Genomic DNA, 21,435 nt, shown 5'->3' on the forward strand with positions numbered 1-21,435 from the left:
TTTTTTACTATTATTTATTTCTTTTAATCAATAACATAACATCACATAACATCAGTGAAACTTACCTCTTGTTACAATATCCCCAAATCTATTGAATCAAAAACTGGGAAAATCTTCCTGGTTCCAGTTTCTAAGGTTTCTTCAGATTATGGCCAATTCCAAGCCGATTCCAACCAATGTCGATCCAGTTCTGATGGGAATTGATTAGAGTTAATCACATGTCCGATTCCAGGTTCAACTTCGGTAGGAAATGAGGCTAAACTGTGTGGCAATTAGTAGTAGGATTGGGTCATTTACTCATAGACCTGATTAAAACAGGCCTACGTCCCCCAAAAGTACTAGCTGCCACCTTACATTTATAAATGTTAGGGTTTCATGAATTTTGCAATCTCCTATGCTTTATAGAAAATTAAACTCTTTAGTTAAAACAAATCACAAATGCCATCAAAACAAAAGCATGGAAGATAAGATAAACTTTCAGCAGTGACAATGCTCAAGTATTAATTAGTTACAGGTTGTTGCCTGAAGGGACCATAGTATACCATGAACTCGGTAACTTCTTATACTATCCGCTCCAATTCTCTGGCGTAGCTGAGAGTTTGATTGATAAGCTGTAGTGATGGTATCTCCTTGCAAGGGGCAGACTCCTTTGCTTTCTGGAAGAACACAAACCCATTTTTTATCTCCCATTCAGGGTGATCCTGCACACAACAGATAATGTGTTGCTGATCAATTAGTCCTCAAACATCAGACCCTCCACATCATTTGGAGGAGTTCCATTTTAATAGACTTTTTGGTAGAACATTTCAATGCAGACATGTGAATAAAGATGGATATGGAAACTTCAGAGTTCAAATGGTACATGTAACCCAACCAACCAATTCAGGGCAGATCTTTCATAGTAAAAAAAATACAGGGGCAGATCAAAATATTCCATTTTTACACTCTTCTTGACACAAAACAGAGAAGAGTATGCAATGCTAATGGTTGATACCATTAAAAAATAACTGTTCAACTAGATTCTAATGATATAAGTTTGAAATAATGGTAAAGCTGAAATAAACTTCGATGTAGAACTGCCAACACAACAAAATGCTAAACCAAACGAGAGTAAATAAGTGGTGAAAATGGGACAAAAAATAAATTTCAAGCAGAACATGTTAGTATTAGCCGTCTTATTTCTTTTATGGGTTGACTCTTGCAAGCACCGTTTACATTGAGACATCATCTGGAACAGCATCCAGGACACATGAAATGTCAATCATCTTGCCTTCTCCTCAGAGAATGGTTGGAACACCCAGAGAGGGGGGCACCAAAATCAAGAAGTGGTCAAACCAGCCATTTGGAATCTCAAGACGGCACTTAGAACCCTTTTTTGGAATTTAGATAACTTATTTATGGCATAACTGTCCCGAAATTCTGGGATGCAGTTCAAAACATTAGGAAGCAAAATGTCATTCCAAGCTGTTTCAGAGACTGTTCCATTTTTAACAACACTGCCTGTAAGGTACATGAACTATCGGAGTAAAAGGAGTTGGAAGATTCATGTCCTCATTCTGACTGGACTGATTCAAGTCAATGAAAGAACACTGTCATAATAGATCAACGGTTGTCTCCTCATGGGTATATAGTCCAGGTACAAATAGGAGTGCCATCCAACCAAAACATTCCAATTTTCAGATTCCTACATCTATTGTCTCAAAATAAAGAAGAAAAAGTAAATAGTAAAGAATCAAATAATTTATTCCAATGGACATTGAATGAAAATAATATTTTAAAACATCATCAAGTGCAATTTTGTCAATTCAAATAAAAACGAGAAGGATTTTCATCACCAATTGGGCACTAAACCTATCAGAAAATAACCTAAAAATCTCTTTTTCAGAAACAGAAGATGAAGGGGAGCACATCTGAACACGATGAAATTGACTCTCGAACAAACCCAACTTATGATTACCCATGATCATCAATGTTCTGAAAGGAAACATTATTCAGATAGGCTTCGTGAAGGACAACAGCTTGAACCTGAGAACATGTTGCACTAAAAAATCTATCTTTGTGCTAGAAAAGATCATTGACAAACTACATCATTCAAGTCATGGGGCCATTCCCCTCAACATAGATTTAGAGAAAAAACACAAGGATTCAATTACTAAGAAAATAGTATCACTTCTTGAGTTCTAGGAAGTCCAAGGATTTAAGGATCAGTATTGGAGGTTGGAAATTAATCATAGTTGTCAAGGTTACTAGGCGACCCAAGGCGTTGGAGGGGAGCCTAGGCACCTAGGTGATAAGGCACCCACCTAAGCATCGCCTAGGTGTGCTAGGCATGCAGTATATGTAATATAGCAATGATAATTTTATATAATTAGGCTTATATAAAACATAAAACCCATATCAATGCAATATGATATAGTTATGCTAGTAATTACCTGATATGAGAAAACAAACGATAATAATAATAAACAAAGCATAGGATACAATTTAAGCATATTCCTCAAAAAACAAAGCATTAAACATAAATCAACAGAAACTCATTAAGCGTCAAAAAATTGATATAAGGCATATTGTCACAAGGCCACAAGGCGACGTCTAGGCGTCCAAGGCACGCGGTTGCCTTTCTTGGATCAAACAATGCGTATTGTTGTCTTCAACCCACAAAAGAACCTAGAGGCCAAGGCACACCTAAATGAAGCCTTAACAATTATGATACTAACTGATACTAATCTGGATTATAAATCCAGTCGACAGAGCATGATAATACTACTGGATCGGTTGATCCCATAGATATGATGGATTGGGTTCATCACTTCATCCTATCCAATACCAATATGGATTGGATTATTCAGGATCGGATTATTCAACTGATACAACAACAATCTTGAAAACCATGGGACATCAAGTAATATTCAATCATAATATGCATGATCAACATAACAGGAGCACCTTACCCACACCCACCCATCCTCCCAATCCAAAACAAAAAACCAGAAGCAAAAAAGTACAAGGAACATAATATGCAACTGAAGGAACTACCTCTTTGATATATTCAAGCAACTCATGATCAGATGAGAACATCAACATCTGTTTGGCATCACTAATTGATAGATAATCATACGCCTTCTCGCTACAACCAGCTATTTCATCTCTGCAAGAGGCAGAAAAGGTTAAAAGATACAAAAGACTTAGACTCCACATTTCAAACTTATATGAGAAAATAATCTTTTGTTCTCAGATTTCAATTTTCAAAAAGGAAAATAAGATGTCTACAAACAGTTCACATGGTTATTATGTTTTCGCCATGGTTATTATGTTTTCGCTAAGGCTTCATTTGGTTGCAAGGGGAATTAAAGGGAAGGGAAGTGAAATTTTCATACTTAAAAAAGAAACTTTTGTAATCATTACCCCATGTGACTATATCACTAACTCCAAACCATCCCATATTTGGTTATTAAATTTCACTTTACTTTGCATCCAATTCCCTTTGGTTTAAAAAGTAAAATAAAAATTACATGTAAAATCTATCATTACTAAATATGGTAAGAAATTTAAGTAGTTTATACAATCACATGGGGTGATGATTACAGAAGCCTCTTTTTAAGGTTTGAAAATTCACTTCCCTTGCCTTTAATTTCCCTTGCAACCAAACGTAGCCTAAAAGGGTTGCCTTCAAGTGAAAGAGGACCCAACATCGATGGGTCTATAGACCATGTCAAATACCAGGGTTGCACTTTGTGTGTGGACATTCAGAAATCAGAACACAAACCTTGATTAGGGTTGCAAAGTTTTGATGCACCCATCCAACCCATTATGTCCCACCCCGTGAAAAAAGGTCCAACCAAGAACATGTTGTCCATGATCCTGGTTCAAACAAGAATACTTCTTTGAATTTGAAACCAGGAATATCTTGGTTTTGCAAATTCGGACAAGCCAAACTAGTGTCTCCGAATTGAAATATTGGTATACAGCAAATAAATAGCCATAGGCATGTCATATCATAAGAGACCTGGACCTAGATCTCTGAACTTTCCACCCAAACCATCATGAATGAAATAGAATGGAATCTTATACCAAAACTCCCTTTGCAATGTAAACATGTTTTTGGTTTCCACATTCAATTACTCAAATTCAATAGCCACAATTGTTGATCAAACTTCAACATGTTACCTTACTGTCTTCGCAAGGAGATCCATGAAATAAACATAAGTCTCATGTGGAACAGTCTGCCTGGCACTCAATACACGGTTGTAAGCCCCTTCCATGAAGGATTGTTCCAATTCCACAGCATGTTTAATACAAGGATTTTCCAGAGCAACAGGTGAAAGCAACTCTAGCTCAGTATGAAATTCTGCTATTCTATTCTGCACAAGGAGCCTAAGAAGGTTAAGGCCCAGGATTGGGTACTCCTGAGGCGATGGAGGAAGGCGGCCACTGTTCCACCAGACAAAAAGAACAGTTGTAAGGAAAGCTTTCAAAATTGAAAGAGTATCTGATACAAAAAAAAACTTCTCTAGAATGAAAGGCATCCCAAACATCCATTGGCACATTAAGTTGGCATTAAAAACTAAAGCTTTATATGATAACTTCATTGAGGTGTGTCTTCTAGTCATTAGAAAGTTACCCAGTATCCGTATAGTAAGGCTTAAGTTGAAAGAAGTCCCTCTCAAAAGCATCTTGGTCTTCTGTCTTCACGCTAAGAACTACGGCATGTTCATATATATCTCCTGAAAGTTCACAGCAACAACAATTGATTGTGAGTCTGGTAGAAAATACCTGCAACTTAACAAAATACAAAGGGATGATTGAGATCGGCCAACAGAAAACTAAAAGTTTCAACACAGATAGTAAGACTGACAGAAACTTGCTAGGCCAACCAAAGTCCATTGAGTCCTGCCCAGGCAGGCCCACCCTAATTTCAGGAAGAAGAGTGTACGGAAGCTTCATACTTAAAAGCTTAAGCTAATAGAGTAATAGGTGAAGATACCTCCTGTGAGTATAACCCAACTCCAAGGTCTTGGACCCTTGGTTAACTGATGTCGGACTCTCCACACTCCCCCTCACATGTTGCCCCTCTTTATGGATGGTCAATCACATGGAAATTACCGCTAGGGAGGACCAAGTGATGGTGCTTTGATATCATGTTGAAGCTTCCTAGTCATAGCTGGAGATATCTCCCATGTATATAGGCTCAACTCCAAGATCCCGGTTAACCGATTTGCAACTATTCTCCACGTTCCCCCTCACGTGTTGCCCCTCTTTTTGGGTGGTCACACAGCCACACATGGTACATGTTTCTTAGGATTCGGGAGCACCTATGCGACTGTAACCCCGTGCAACCCGAAAGGGGTGGATTGGGATTGGTTATAGCCTTCGACATTTTTTGCATAAAGTGACCGCCCTATGATTCGAACCTATATGGCCATGTCTTCATGCTGGCAGCCCGAACTTCTACCACTGCATCAAGCAAAGACACCTCCGCTTGGGACTACCAATAAAGAGAAAGTTGGACCAGATTTCACCCATAGCCATCCTTGAATGCAAAGCGATGCAGTAAAGACCAGCCCAAACAGCCCCCTAATTAGTCCAGATGGGTTAAGTTATAACCAACCCAAACCAAGCCCTTTCCTGGCAATCGACTTTAAGTCATAGTCAGGCCCACACTTGGGTCCATATATTGATTATACTTAAGCCCGTATGGTCAAGGCCATGTTCTGCCCTATGTAGCAATCATCCAGCAGGAATTAAGGAAATCTCTTGACAGATTTGTGGGTAAGTCACATATGGACAGGTGCCGTGGGAATGATGGGAGCTGCCAAGATCTTTGAGTTTCTAATTATGTAATTGCTATTTCTATAAGTTTCTATTTCCTTGCATTGCTACTTAGTTAATATCTAGGCTAAGTAAGAATTACTATTTCCATGTATTTTTTATTTCAATGTTTAGTTTCTTTTTTTTATAACTTGTTTGGCAGCCAAGCTACTCCCCACGCCATAGAGAGTTTCTATTCTTGTAATGTTCTTACACTCTTTATAAATAGAGTGGAAGGGCCACAAGAGCCCACGATTTTGGTTGAAGCTATTTTCTTGCTCTATGAGAGTGGTGAACTATGGTGATTCAGTCACAACCTAGGTGGTGAAGCCCAACCATAGCCATAGGTAGTGAAGCCTATTGGTCATATCTTCTTTCTTCTTCTTTTCCTCTTCTCACTTGTCTCTTCTCTTTGTTTCTTGTCCATCAATATTCCAGCAACTATAGTTCCTATCGTGGACATCTCTTAGATGATTTCTAATCTTCTTCTCTGTGTTTATTTTATTCCTAATACTGTTACTTAAGTCTCTTAAATTCTGTTAGTTTTTCCAGCACTATTGTTTAGGTCTGTTACCTACTGATGGATGACAACATGGCTTAGCCTCAAGCCGACAGATTATAAGAATCTGGCCATCAATCTGGGTTGATATTAAACAATGTTACTCTTCTCCATCCCTCTTCTGTTTGACCAAAACCCTGTGTTTTTTGGATGGCTGATTGATGAGTTCTGATAGTTTTAACTGTTTGTGACTTTCTATTTTCTGTCCGTTTCAGTTTCTCATCATCCGACCGTTTTAACTTCCTTTGATATTTTTACCACTTAAGCTCCCCCATAAGTTCTCTAGGTTATATTAATTTCACCTTCATCGAGTTCATCATTTGTGAGTACTGTTCAATCAAAGTTTCTGCTGTGTTTTAGGTTACTGCGATTCTGTTTTTTGTAGGTTGTTAGTGTTTGTTTCAGCCTAGCATACCTCATCACATAGTTAATATTGAAATCACAAAACCGCAAAGAAGGGGAGGTGGAGAATTTTTATCTGATTTTACAGAACAGATAAACGGCCAACAATTTGGTAAACACTAACAACCTACAGAAAACAGAATCGAAAATTGCGCTTAACTCTGAAGAGCAATGTGAGGGGAATGTCAGGGATTTTAATTTGAGGTTCCAAAGTTAGTTTTGATGGGGGGGGGGGCGTGGACAGAAGATTTTGTGAAGAAAATAGGTGCAAGTAATGTGATTCAGATTTTAGCCATGACGGGGATGTCTAAAGTTAGAGTTTACATTGGATTGAGGTGCTTGTAAAGGGAGTAGAAGCTATTACTCGAACAAAACAACGAGGTAAAAGCTATTTCACTGGAACAAAGTAGAGGTTTGGGATGAATTCAGCAGGAAATAAAATAGAACATTTTTGCAGCAATACTTTAATAGAGAATTAGGGTGCTACACTGGCTCTATGATAGGGTTCAGACTAGGGCTGCAAGGCTTTGAAATTGGGGTTGGAAAAGGTTCAATTGAAGGGACAATCATATGTTTGATGTGTAACATCAGGTCAGTTGAAAATAGAAATGCAGAAAAATTCAGAGACTTAAGAATAATAAAATAGAAACATTTCAACATGAGAGAAATCTCTGTTGCCGGATGTCCAGCACCCAATATAATTGGAATGCAAATCAAGTAATTCATTTTATCAGATATTTAGACCACCCTTAAACTCAATGACAATATCACCCCCCAGACCACTATAACTAGACCAAAAGCTAAAAAAATAACATGAAAATCGAGTCACATCTGGACCCAAAACCAAGGACCAAATCACATTTAGCTACATGGTTGTCACTGAATAAATCAGAACCTGAACTCCAATACAGGTATTACTGAAACATGTTCTACAACCAACAAGTCGGAGATTGGTATGACATAGCAGAAGAAAGAAGCTACATGATGTTTTAGTAATTTTATACTGCCATATACATTGAGAAAAAAAGGAAATTCTTACCCCTTTTTTAGGAGGGGAGGGTAAGTTGAACATATGATATTATACAGATTTTTCCTTCCTAACTCATTTTAGTTTGAGAATTAAACTAAGACCATGCTTGGGGCTTCTGAACCAATTTTTTTCTTTCAAGTTTCAATCACTAAGAACCTACTACAGAATGATGTAAATTTTCAAGATACAAAAATCATGAAAAGGCCTATATATTACCTTAGAGTTTCCTTATTTATATGCACCTCTAAAGAGCGGAAAAAAAAGTTAAGACTTCTATAACCAACAGTGTATTCTCCAGAGCAATTAGGAATAACAATGACCAACATTAAGACATTTATGCTCGAGTTAAGAATGCTACTTGCTACAGTCAACTCATGAACAGCATTCGGTGAATCTTCAAACAATGGTGGGAGGCTTTTAAATTCTGTTAACAAGACCTGAAAGCGAGAAGTACAAATTCAATTAGAAAAAGCAAAAACTTTTTCAGAGGAATTTCTAAAAACCATCAGTGGAGGAAGAAAAATTAACATAAAATTGGTTAAATAATATTCAATAAGAGAAACTGAAGAAGCAGGCATGAAAAGCAATTATTTTCTTTTCCCTTTTGAAAGATTGCACTTTGTAAAGACATATCACGTTATCAAAGGAGATAATCACTCTCAACCGATTCTCTCCACCACGGCACAGCATGGCAACCTTATCCTGAAGACACCTACCATTGGAAAGAGGTATATGATATGCATTGTAATTCAATCCAATCACTAGTTCCCTTGCATAGTGCAAACACCTCTCCTTTAATGAGCTGTAATTCATCCCTAAATAAGGATCAAAATCACTGCAATAGATACCAAGAGAAGTACCTATTCATGGATGTAGGTCAAATTGACTGAACCACGTTACCACCTTTTGGTTGTGCATGTTACCCACTACTAAAGCCATTTAATATACACAAGATGGATTTCAGGTCCAGCATTCACTCTTTCTTGGGGTACAATAATCGGCAGAAGCTACATATGCTATGATAATACATCCAAGCGCCTCATTGTTTCTCGCCATGTGGTTTTTGACAAGGCACGTTTCCCTTTCAAGAGATCCGGACTTGTGCCCTTCCTATGCAATCTGCCCAGCCTTCCTTGCTTGGACCGCCACCACTTGTCACATGGTTTCCACCCAACCATTATGGCCCTCCACCATCTCCACCATTCCCTAAGTCATCTTCAATGCCTCTCTCATCCAACCCTAGTCGGATGCCTATTCCCTCGGCCCCATCTTCCCCCTGCCTTGCGGCTTCCCTACCTACCCTTGACCTAGTTGTCGACCTTGCTGCTCCACCCCCTGTAACTTAACACCCCATGGTTACACGGACTCAGGACGGTACCCGTCGTCCCCGTGTGCTTGCTGCCAGTACTTCCTCTACTGACCCTTTGGAGCCCTCGACCTTTACTAGTGCAAATCGTCCCCTCCTTGGCGGGAGGCCATGGCTACCAAGTTCACAGCCCTTATGAAGAACGGCACCTGGTCTCTTGTCCCGTGTCTTCCATCCACGAACATTGTCAGTTGTAAATGGGTATTCCGCATCAAGCGCAAAGCCGACGGTACCCTTGACAAAAATAAAGCATGTCTGGTTGCCAAAGGCTATAACCAGCAGGAGGGCCTTGACTACATTGAGACTTTCAGTCCTGTTATTAAGCCCACGACCATCAGGCTTGTTTTATCTCTTGCGCTATCACGCTCCTGGCCCATCGCCAACTGGACGTTCAAAACGCCTTCCTCCATGGTGCTCTCACTGAGGAGGTCTTTATGTCCCAACCACCTGGCTTTGTTGATCCTCTACGTCCGGATCATGTTTGCCGCCTGCACAAATCATTATATGGGCTCAAACAGGCACCGCAGGCTTGGTTTGAGAAATTGAGCTCCTTTCTACTTGAGAATGGGTTTGATAGTTCAAAGACTGACACCTCACTGTTTATCTACAGTCACAAGAATGTCATTATTTATATTCTCATCTACGTTGATGATATTATTGTTACAGGTAGCAGCGGCTGCAGCGCTACTGCCCTTACTGATTTCATCACCAGAATGGCTGCTACATTTGCCATTAAGGACTTGGGTCCACTTCACTATTTTTTGGGCATCAGTGTGGTTCCAGTTGACCAGGGGTTGCTCCTTTCTCAACGCCAATACATCCTTGATTTGCTTACCAAGGTTAATATGGCCAATTGCAAGCCCCTAACAACTCCTATGGCCACTTCTAGTCGTCTTACTTAGCTATCTGGCACTGAAATGGATGACCCGACTTTGTTTCGCAGTACTGTGGGTGCCCTCCAGCATGCAACGCTCACTCGTCCCGACATCCAATTTGCTGTCAATAAAGTGTGCCAATTCATGCACCGGCCTACCATGGATCATTGGGCAGCAGTAAAAAGAATTTTGCGTTATCTAAAATCCACCATTGATCATGGCCTTTTCTTTGAGAGACATTCCAAAATGCAATTGTCTGACTTCTCCGATGCGGACTGGGCCGGCTGCCTCGATGACTGCAAATCTATCTGTGGTTTTGCGATTTTTCATGGTACGAACTTGATCTCTTGGAGCTCTCGTTAACAAGCTACTGTCGCTTGCTCTAGTACTATCACCAGAATGGCTTCTACATTTGCCATTAAGGACTTGGGTCCACTTCACTATTTTTTGGGCATCAGTGTGGTTCCAGTTGACCAAGGGTTGCTCCTTTCTCAACCCCAATACATCCTTGATTTGCTTACCAAGGTTAATATGGCCAATTGCAAGCCCCTTACAACTCCTATGGCCACTTCTAGTCGTCTTACTCAGCTATCTGGCACTGAAATGGATGACCCGACTTTGTTTCGCAGTACTGTGGGTGCCCTCCAGCATGCAACGCTCACTCGTCCCAACATCCAATTTGTTGTCAATAAAGTGTGCCAATTCATGCACCGGCCTACCATGGATCATTGGGCAGCGGTATAAAGGATTTTGCGTTATCTAAAATCCACCATTGATCATGGCCTTTTCTTTGAGCGACATTCCAAAATGCAGTTGTCTGACTTCTCCGATGCGGACTGGGCCGGCTGCCTCGATGACCGCAAATCTATCGGTGATTTTGCGATTTTTCATGGTACGAACTTGATCTCTTGGAGCTCCCGTTAACAAGCTACCATCACTTGCTCTAGTACTAAAGCCGAATACAAGGCTCTTGCCAATACCGCCGCTGAACTCACCTGGCTCCAGTCTTTACTTAAGGAGCTCCACATCTTTCTTCCTGCTGCCCCCGTTCTGTGGTGTGACAATGTTGGTGCCATATACCTCACTGCCAATCCCGTTTTCCCTGCACGGACTAAACACGTGGAAATCGACTTCCATTTTGTTAGAGATAAAGTTGCCCGTGGGAATCTCAATGTTCGATTTATCTCTACTAAAGATCAGGTGGCAGATATATTTACTAAGCCTCTCTCTCATGCTCCGTTTGCTCTGTTGGTGTCCAACCTCAAGGTGACTTAAGTCCCCTTACGTTTGAGGGGGCATGTAAAGACATATCACATTATCAAAGGAGATAATCACTCTCAACCAATTCTCTCCACCATGGCACAGCATGGTCACGTTATCACAAGAGATAATCACTCCCAACCAATTCTCTCCACCACGGCACAGCATGGCAACCTTATCCTGAAGACACCTACCGTTGGAAAGAGGATATATGATATGCAGTGGAATTCAAACCAATCACTAGTTCCCTTGTGGAGTGCAACCACCTCTCCTTTAATGAGCTGTAATTCATCCTCAAATAAGGATCAAAATGACTGCAATTGATAACAAGATTAGTACCTATTCGTGGATGTAGGTCACATTGACTAAACCACGTTAACACCTTGTGTTCTCGCTTTCTCTTCTCTCTTTCACTCTACTACTTCTCATTCCTTATCACACTTGGATAGGTCATTACAGTCCATGTCATGTAATATTAATTAAAAGAAGGCCCCAAGCCATGTCAATGAAAAGCAATTATTTTCTTGCATATCATTCAAGAAGTGAATAATGATCTAGTCAAGCCAGCAACTTGTAAAGTGGCACTACTTCCTGTTATGGATAGTAATTGACTAGACACTGTCTAGGTTTGTTGTATCTATATGTTAGGATAAGGACTGTGACTCAGCCTTACCTAACATACCTTATTTGTATCCATCATTCCCTCTATAAATAAATAAAGGCCTCTGTTATTCTGACAACCCAGTAAATTCTTCTTCTCAACTTGGTATCAGAGCCTAATACTTTATGAGTGTTTTTTAAAGGTTTTCTCGCTACAAAAAGAGATCAGCCTTATGCATTAGAGGCTTCGGCCGTCCAAGGCTGAGCGTGGCCACCTGAGACTTGCCGCCTTCACTTACTCGCTGACCCACTGATCACACCAGGGCCCTTACCTTCTTGCAACCTCTACCAGGGCCCACTGCCTTCCGTCTGCCTACCACTAGGCCTCCTGCAGTCTCGATTAGGTCTCCCACACCTCTCTGCCGCCTCACCAGGGCTTCCCAGGCCTCCTGCCATGTCTCGTGAGGGCCCTAGACCCTTATCACACCTCGCACAGGCCTCCAAGCCTCCTTGCCGCATCTCATCAATGCCATAAGGCCCTTTATAGGCCTCCTGCCACGCTGCTATTGGTCTTCTTTTCTTAGTTGCTGTCTTCAACCTATGTATCTCCTCCACTGAGTGATCTCTGTCTCGGGCTTTGTCCCACTTATCACTTTTTGGCTCACATTTACCTCCTTATAAATGGCGGAAAGTAGTGCTACCTTTACAGGGGATATTGAGGGTAGTGTGGTGGGTCGTCTTGGAACCCATGGTCATAACTATTCAGATAGGCCCTACTAAGCTGAATGGGACTAATTATCTCACTTGGTCCCGGGCATGCCTTCTCACCCTCCTAGGTAATCATCTTTTGGGGTATTTGAATGGTGACATCCCCAAACCAACTGATATGACGGCTGCTAATACTTGGTTGGCAAATGATGCTCTCATCATGTCATTTTTATTGAACTCCATGGACTCTACTACTAGCCCAAGCTTTGTTTTGTTAAATTCCGCAAGGAACTATGGGATGCTGTCAAATAGACATATAAACAATCAAATAACTATGCTAAGATAAATGAAGCAAAGGCAGGTTTGTGAGACTGCCCAGAAGGAATTATCCCTTCCTGCTTACTACTCCACTCTTAATACATTGTGGCAACAATTGGACTTCACCATCCTGTTTCCATGGTCTGTACTACTGATGCTACTACATTTCAGAAGGAGCGTGAGATGGAAAAGGTGAATGATTTTCTCACTAGGCTGAACCTGGAGTATGATTAGATCCATGTTCAGGTTCTTGGCCGCGATAAGTTCCCTACCTTGCTTGAGGCTTACAATTTGGTTCAACATGAGGAACACCGTCACTCAGTTATGTTGCCCACTCTTGCCCCTCCTTGTTCAACACTAGTTATTATCCCTCAGGTGGATGTTAGCACCTTCAATAAACTGGCTGCTCCTACCAAAGAACCGATTAAGTGTGATTACTGTAGGTGTCCCCATCACACGAGAGAAACTTGTTGAAAGCTCCGTCCGCCCTAAAGGAGGGCGGCACGGTGAGAAACAGGGTTCTTTTCGCCCTCAAGCTCATATGTCTGAGACTAGTAGACTACTGATGGTTCTTCACCCACTACAGTCTCTCCTTTTTCTTCAGAACAAATGGTGGCTCTCCAGTGTATGATGACACAACTTGGTACCGCATCTCCCACCATGGATTCTTCCATTACACCTGCTTTTCATCTCGCCCTTTCATGTTTCTTCTCCTTTTAGCCATCGTGTCTCCTTGATTAAGGGGCCTCGGATCATATGACGAGCTCCTTGGACATGTTTCATACCGATCTCCCTTGTTTGGGTAAGGACAAAATCTGAGTTGGTGATGGATCTGTCTACTGTCTCTGGTAAAGATTTTGTTTCCTGCTCCCCACCATCTCTTTACCTTCTATTCTCCTGTCCATTACCTTTGTGCCAATTTACTTTCCATTTATCATCTCAGTATTGATCTTAACTGATGTCTTCACTTTTATTTTACACATTGTGTCTTTCAGGCTCTGGCGATGGGCGCAACAATTGGATATGGTAGGGTAAGTGATGGGCTATATTACTTGGACCTGGATATCAGTGCATCATCTTCCCCGGTTTCAAATCACACCCTCTGTGCAGATATGCTCTTACTTAGTTACATCAATGGCATCGCCGACTCCGTCATCCTTTCTTTCGTGTTTAAGTCATTTATTTCCATCTCTAATAAACCATTGTATTATGGACAAGTTTACTAGCGACATCTCCTTGAAGTCACTCATTCCCTGATGTTTACCATTCACGTTTCAAATTTTATTGGGGTGCTTGCTGCTGCTTTTCTTATAAACCAGGTTCCTTCCAGTGTCCTGGACTTCAAAACACTGGTTAGTCTATTTTTGGATCCCTCCCTTGCTTCTCACCTCCCTTCAAGGGTATTTGGATGTGTGTTTTGCTCACAATTCCGCTCCCTCCTTATCCAAATTAGAGCTTGATGTAGATCCCAGCCCCATGCATGAGCTGACATACAATCCAAGGAAGAAGATCCAGTCCAGCCAAGACTAGTCAACTCGAGCCTAACCAGTCCCTAACTTTGGGACAGAATTGGACCAGCCAATTTGTCTTCAAATCAAGCCATTCCCTCAGTAGCTTCTAAGCAGCTTCTCAGCAAGTATCTACTACTATTCTCTTAGCTAAGCCCTCACTATATATAGAGGTCTTATTGTAAGTTTTTTAAATAAATAGAATGAATGAAACAAATGAAGCTTGCTTTTGCAAACCATTGTCCTGAGAAAGGCTGAGAGATCAACTGAGAGAATTGAGGCCAAGAGGCCCACGGCTGAGACAGGCAGACAGCCCTCTATCCCCATTACCCTTCTATCCCTCCATCTTCTCTTCTATCTATTGTTTTATTTGCTGATTTGTTCCTTTAATCTGAAGTTTATTGATTGAGATCAAGATCCTGCCTGGGTTAGATCATTCGTGATTTAACATTACATTAGACCTGATAGCTCTCTGTTGTATCTTCCTTGGGCATTCTGCTTCTCAAAAAGGGTACAAATATTATCATCCCCTTCCCGTCATTTACTGGTTATAATGGACATTACATTTCATGAAAATGGGTCCTACTACCAGTCTTCTCTTCAAGGGGAGAGTATTGAGGAAGAGCTTCTGATGTAGCATCCGATCTAGCAGATCAGGTGGACCACGACCGCAACCACCCGAAGGAGCTCAGGCGCTCCACGTGGATTTGCCAACCTTCCCAGCGCCTTCGCCACCTCACCTAGGTGTCACATCAGTCCTTGGAACGCAAGTCATTGGCGTCTTCCCTCCTATCTTAGCATATCTCTTAGTTTCCTTAAATTGTTTGCTTTCACCCTCAAACTGATGGTCAAACCGAAGTGGTGAACCGCTCTTTGGGAAACTTGCTTCGTAGTTTGATTGATGACAACCCCCGCTCTTGGGAGCGTCGATTATCCTTGGGTGAGTTTGCATTCAATAGCTTTGTGAATCGTTCCACCGGCCTTAGTCCCTTCATGATTGTTTATGGACGACAACCTACATCTGCAGTGGACCTAGCTCCAAATCCATTTCCAGGCAGGCCACTTGTACAGGTTGAAGAAGTTGCATCTCAATTGCGGCGTATTCATGATGAGGTGCATCAGAAGCTGGTGACTAGTACCGATACCTACAAACAAGCGGCCGATCAGCGGCATCGACAGGTTCTATTTGAGCCCGGTGATTATGTATGGGCTTACTTGCCACCTGAACGTCAACCTACCAGTAGCTATGGCAAGCTCAACGATAGGAAAATTGAACCTTTCGAGGTCTTGGAGCGTATCAATGACAACGCCTATCGCTTAAAGTTGCCCTCTCACATTCGCACTCACGATGTGTTCAACATGCGACACTTGACTCCTTACCATGGTGACTCCTCCGATGATGGTACTGTGAATTCGGGGACGAATTCTTCTAAACCGGGTGGGAATGATGTAACATCCGATCTAGCAGATCAGGTGGACCACGACCGCAACCACCCGAAGGAGCTCAGGTGCTCCATGCGGATTCGCCAACCTTCCCAGCGCCTTCACCACCTCAATTAGGCGTCACATCAATCCTTGGAACGCAAGTCATTGACGCCTTCCCTCCTATCTTAGCATATCTCTTAGTTTCCTTAGATTGTTTGCTTTCCTATTTACTAGTTTCCATATTTACGTAGGATCTTTTATGTAATGTAACTTGGGTTGCAAGTCTAATAGTTTAGGAAAGTTTCTACTATTCCTAGTTCCTATTTTTCCTCCTTACCATATATTTGTGATCAGTTTATGGGTTTTTCATCCCCATCAATGGAATGGAACGGCAGTTGAATTGATAAGAAATTAATTGTGCAGCTTGAGCTCCAATCGGTCCTTGAAGAGATCACCTCCCCTAGACCTTGAAGAGTCTACAACGGCAGCCTTGAAGAGCTGTCTGCATCTTGAAGAGTGCCTCCACCCGCGGCCTAGAAGAGCTGCATCCCCTCCATTGTTCATCTCCACGCTCCACCCGTCTCACTCTCATTCACGTTTCTCACCATCTCCCCAGTCCCCTCATGCCCTTCATCACCACATAAAAAAACGATTCCTTCCACCCATCGGCACCTGTGATAACGATGTCTTTCCTTCAATCTCTCTTCTATTGAGCGATCCTCGACCTCTCGAAGGAGGTCCTCATTAGCTTCCTTCTCTTTTGGTTATTGGTATTGTTCAACTTCAGGGGCAGATGATAGACACGGATCTCTGATCATGCCACTGAAAATGGGGATCTACTTACTACCGACAGAAGGAAAAGCCGCCCATCTCAATCCACCATGTCTACTTATGCTCCTGAATCTTGCTCCTTCATCTCAAACATCAAGTAATGATACTCCTTCCTCATCAGATGATGTTCCCATTGCTATAGAAAGGGAGTTGGAAAATGTACCCAAGTCCTTATCTCTAATTTTGTCTCCTATGAATCATTGTCTCCTACCTATCATGCCTTTGTTTCCTCTTTGTCCTCTGTACCTATCCCACAAAGCTAGAAAGAAGCTATCACAAATCCTAAGTGGAAAGATGCCGTGGTAAAGGAAATGCAGACCTTGAAGAAAAATGAAACCCGGGGGCTTAGGTCAGTAAAATGTAAATGAGTGTTAACTATAAAATAGAAGGCAGATGGAACAATTGAGAGGTATAAGGCAAGACAGATTGCCAAGGGCTTCACCCAGACCTATGGGATTGACTACCAAGACATTTTTGCCCCTGTTAAAAATGAACTCTATTCGGGTATTGCTATCTTGTGCTGCAAATCTTGGATGGAATCTCCAACAATTTGATGTGAAAAACGCTTTCCTTAATGGAGATCTTGAAGAAGAAGTATACATGGATATCCCTTCAGGCTTTAAATCATCATCTACAGCTAACAAGTTGTGTAGTTTATGAAAGTACCTCTATAGTCTTAATCAATCACCCAAGTTGGTTTGGGAGGTTCCAGAAAGCTATGCAATAGTTTGGGTATAAACAGAGCCATGCTGGTCATACATTATTTGTCAAACACAAGGACGGAAAGGTTACTGCCCTTATTGTCTATGTAAACAATATTAAGACAACAGGGAGTGATATGTAGAAATCTCTTTGCTAAAAGCTCAATTGTCTACAAAGTTTGAAACCAAGGATTTAGGACTTCTCAAATATTTTCTAGGGATTGAAGTAGCCCGTTCAAACAAGGATATTTTCATTTCCCAAAAGAAGTATGTCCTAGATCTCCCAAGTGAGACGGAGATGCTTGGCTGTAAACCTACAGACTCACCCAATGAAGTTAATCATTAACTCAGTTCCAACAGAGGTGAACCAGTAGATAAAGAGAGATATCAACGACTTGTTGGTAGATTGATATGCGTCTCCCATACCCGACCAGATATAGCTTATGCACTTGGTGTTGTAAGCCGTTTCTTGCATGATCCTCAGACTACTCATCTTGAGGCTGTATATCGAATACTGAGGTACTTGAAATCAACACCGGGAAAGGGTATTTTATTCTCCAACAATAACAATTTGAAGTTGGAATGCTTTACCAATGCAAACTGGGCCGGCTCCATTGATGATCGGCTCTCTACCTCAGGATATTTACATTCCTCGGCGGAGATTTGGTTACTTGGTGAAGCAAAGAGCAATCATTGGTATCCAGATCCAATGTAGAAGTAGAGTACCGAGCAAAACAAGGTGTGTATGTGTGTGTGTGAGCTTAAAATCTGCCTTAAGATTCTACTCGAAGATTTGGGGAAAACATCTGAAGAACCACTAAAGTTCTTCTATGATAATAAGGCAACTATCAATACAGCCCATAACCTAGTCCAGCATGACAGGACCAAGCATATTGAGATTGACAGACACTTCATCAAGGAGAATCAATCTACATTCCTCTTGTCACTTCAAAGAACCAATTAGCTGATGTATTCACTAAGGAATTGACTTCTAAATCATTTCATCCTATTGTTTCCAAGTTGGGCAAAAGGGATATCTATGCACCAACTTGAGGGGTAGTGTTAAGGATAGGCATTGACTAGACAATGTCTAGGTTCATTGTATTTGTATGTTATGATAAGATCTGTGACTTATACCTAACATACCTTATTTGTATCCATCATTCCCTCTATAAATAAAGGCCTCTATCATTCTAACAAGCTACTCTACTCTTCATTTCTTCTCAACTCTTTCTCTAGGAAGTGTCTATTGGATCTGAGTTATATCTTGTTGCAATTCTTCTATGACACTCTGTCCTTCGAGTCTCATAGTCACAACCTTGCAAATAAATTTCTCTCTACTTTTTGAATCAATTTTTGTCATTTTGGCTTTGTCCCCATAAAATCCTATTTATTTATCAATTATGACAATAAGTATGCTGACATATCTAACTTGATGTGCCCAATTATTGACACAGAAGCTGGAAAATGGGAGGGGCTTTGAATCTTCCACAAGAAGTAGATCATGGAAAGCTCTCAACAAAGGTTGTGATGATGAATTCACCATTTTTCTTTTCCTTTTCTTTTTTGGCATTTCTCTCCACCCCTCCTCAACCCCACCCCAAACCCCCCCCCCCCCAAAAAAAAGAAGTTTGTGTTTAAATTAGAACAGCATCAATCTACCTTTCTATTCTAGGCAGATATTCACATTATTCTATACTCCATCTTTGATAACTCCAAAGCCATAGTTCGAGAATCAAAATAGTTCGATAAGATCCCACTTGATCACAAATCACAAGTTCCTTGATACCTTGAAATAACGACATTTGGTACTGGATAAACTCAACTTCCATGATATGCACTTACCAATATCTTCTAAACCAACAGATATCAAAAGCAAATTTAGCATCAATTTTGAAACAATCACCCCAGACCTTGCTCCATGCCCCACGAAACCAAAAGGGAACTGATAAAATATTCAAAATATTTGTATAAATCCATGCTCCACCAAAATTAATCCATGATTTAAGATTTAAGATTTTATCTAAATAATATTTACTTGCTAAAAACCCAAAAATGAAGTACAGCGTCTTAAGTTTCTAAAGAAACTGAAGGCATTAAATTGCAGGCAAATTTATTCTTCCAACAGGGAACAACAGGAGAAAACATTACCTTGAGCTGAGAGAGGAGATGTGCACAGGTATCGAGATCGTTCCTAACAATAGCAGCCTTGAATCGCTCAAAAAACTGAGACACCTCAGTAAGCTTCGGATCCATGTTCATTCTCTCTCTAATTTTGTCTCAACCGCTCTGCAACTATCTCTACTCTGGCAAAGTTTATACGGGATAAGAGTAAGAAACTGAGGTAGTATAACAAAAAACAAAACAGGGCGAGATGGGTTAGGGCATCTAGGTAAAAGAGTGGCGACGGGATTTGGAGAGAGAGAGAGTCTTAGCCACGTGACAAGTTGAATGGGATTCACACTTTATCGAAAAGGTTGCACCCAAGTCCCCTACATATATGGCAAGTTTTAACCCAGAAAATAGTCCATATGGCGCGCCAGTGCGTCCAGCGCGCATTGAACGGTTGGGCACTGGCCTTGGGGTGTGTGCCAACCTACCTAGTCGTCCGATGCGCGCTGAGACGCACTGGCGCGCTGGAGAAGATTTAGAAGGTATTGTACATTTGATTGTGCCACATGGGAAGCTGATATGGTGTTTTCGACTATTGGGTATTTAATGGATGGGCTCGGTATGTGACGTGTCAAATTTCATAACTGAATTCAATCAAATACATCTTTGTAATGACATACCTTCCCATGAATGTCCATGCCCCCGCTTGATGATTTATGCACATTTTTGGTGACACTTGTTAAAGTCTATTTTGGTCCAAAACTTGACACATCTGAGTGGAGGACCTTAGAATTTCATAACGCAAAAGAAGTTTGATAACTATTAAACAAACTTGACAAGGATTCTAAACAAATTTTTTTTTATGGATATGGTATTTAATCAATTAATGGTGTAAATGTTCAAGAATTATTATTTTCTCAATCAATCTGGATAGGTGAGTTGGCTCGCTTTGTCCTTCTATATATGCAATTCTCTGTCTTTGTTAGTCAAATCTAAAGGTAGTTGCAGAGGATTGGGTTTGAAACGATGATTCCCCCCTTTCTATTTAAGTAGGGAGGGCATCCTTCCCTACCATTCCAACCTATTATTGATAGGGATTTGACCAACCAAATAGTGCAAACAAAGGCAACAAGCAAAGACCCGACTATATGGACCTTGGCTTAGCAACAAATGAAGAGAAGCTCTACAAGCTTTCTCCACCAGCAACTTATGTAATGGTCAACCCAACTAAAGCTTGCTAAGCTTCCGTTCCCTCCCCCCTTACTGAACTAAAGTAGCCGTGGCCTTCTATAAGCGACTTGTCAAGTCCCATTCAAGCAAAAGGGGTTTTGCTTCGTGTAGTCAGCCTATAATGCCTCCCTTCATTTGCTTGCTTGCTTCTAACCCACAATGTGCCTACGGATTATAAATTAATCATTAGAAGCTCACCCTTGAGTGTTGCTTCTATCACAACATAGAAGACTAGTCATTGTTGTTGTGTTATTCCTAATTATGTAGTTTACCCTCAGATGGGGGCATGATGGTTGAGAACAAAAAGGAATGTTGAAGGGATGAGGAAATATATGATTTAATTTGGCTCCAATATTTTAACACGTGTGGAATTTACCACATAATTCTTCCATGTAATACAAGTATATATACCACATACAAAGGACTTCCTATGTGAACCGTGTAAAGAACCTTTTGCCGTATAGGTATCATGTTAATTTTGACCATCATGAGTTAATAAGTTGTGATGGGCAATTATACAAGGGGTTAGGAGTGGATTCAAAATCCATATAATTCTTAAAATGTTAAACAAATATGAGCATTTTATAAGGATTAAACGTATTTTTTTTTTTTTTTTTGTAAACAAAGCATGCAAATATCGGTCTTGTGGTTTTGCACATGATCTAGTTCCCATCGGCCACATTTACCACCGGAACCCTGACC

General features: G+C 41.0%; 1 protein-coding gene across 2 annotated transcripts; it reads right to left on the reverse strand.

Annotated features, from left to right (window-relative positions):
- Positions 1–523: 523 nt before the first annotated feature.
- LOC122662504 (26S proteasome non-ATPase regulatory subunit 8 homolog A-like) lies at positions 524–19,729 on the reverse strand. 2 transcript variants are annotated; one of them, XM_043858158.1, is made up of 6 exons: positions 19,543–19,729; positions 8,158–8,236; positions 4,622–4,724; positions 4,168–4,431; positions 3,037–3,148; positions 524–701 (listed from the first exon to the last, which is right to left on the reverse strand). In XM_043858158.1, exons 1-6 carry the CDS (start codon positions 19,651–19,653, stop codon positions 561–563), a joined length of 810 nt encoding a protein of 269 aa, XP_043714093.1. In that variant the 5' UTR covers positions 19,654–19,729; the 3' UTR covers positions 524–560. The 2 variants fall into 2 exon arrangements, with proteins under 2 accessions (XP_043714093.1, XP_043714094.1); XM_043858159.1 differs by lacking the exons at positions 8,158–8,236; positions 19,543–19,729 and having other exon boundaries at positions 4,168–4,489; positions 4,565–4,686.
- Between the last annotated feature and the right edge of the window lie 1,706 nt (positions 19,730–21,435).

Source organism: Telopea speciosissima, chromosome 5, assembly GCF_018873765.1.
Source record: "Telopea speciosissima isolate NSW1024214 ecotype Mountain lineage chromosome 5, Tspe_v1, whole genome shotgun sequence".
NCBI classification, from domain to species: Eukaryota; Viridiplantae; Streptophyta; class Magnoliopsida; order Proteales; family Proteaceae; genus Telopea; species Telopea speciosissima.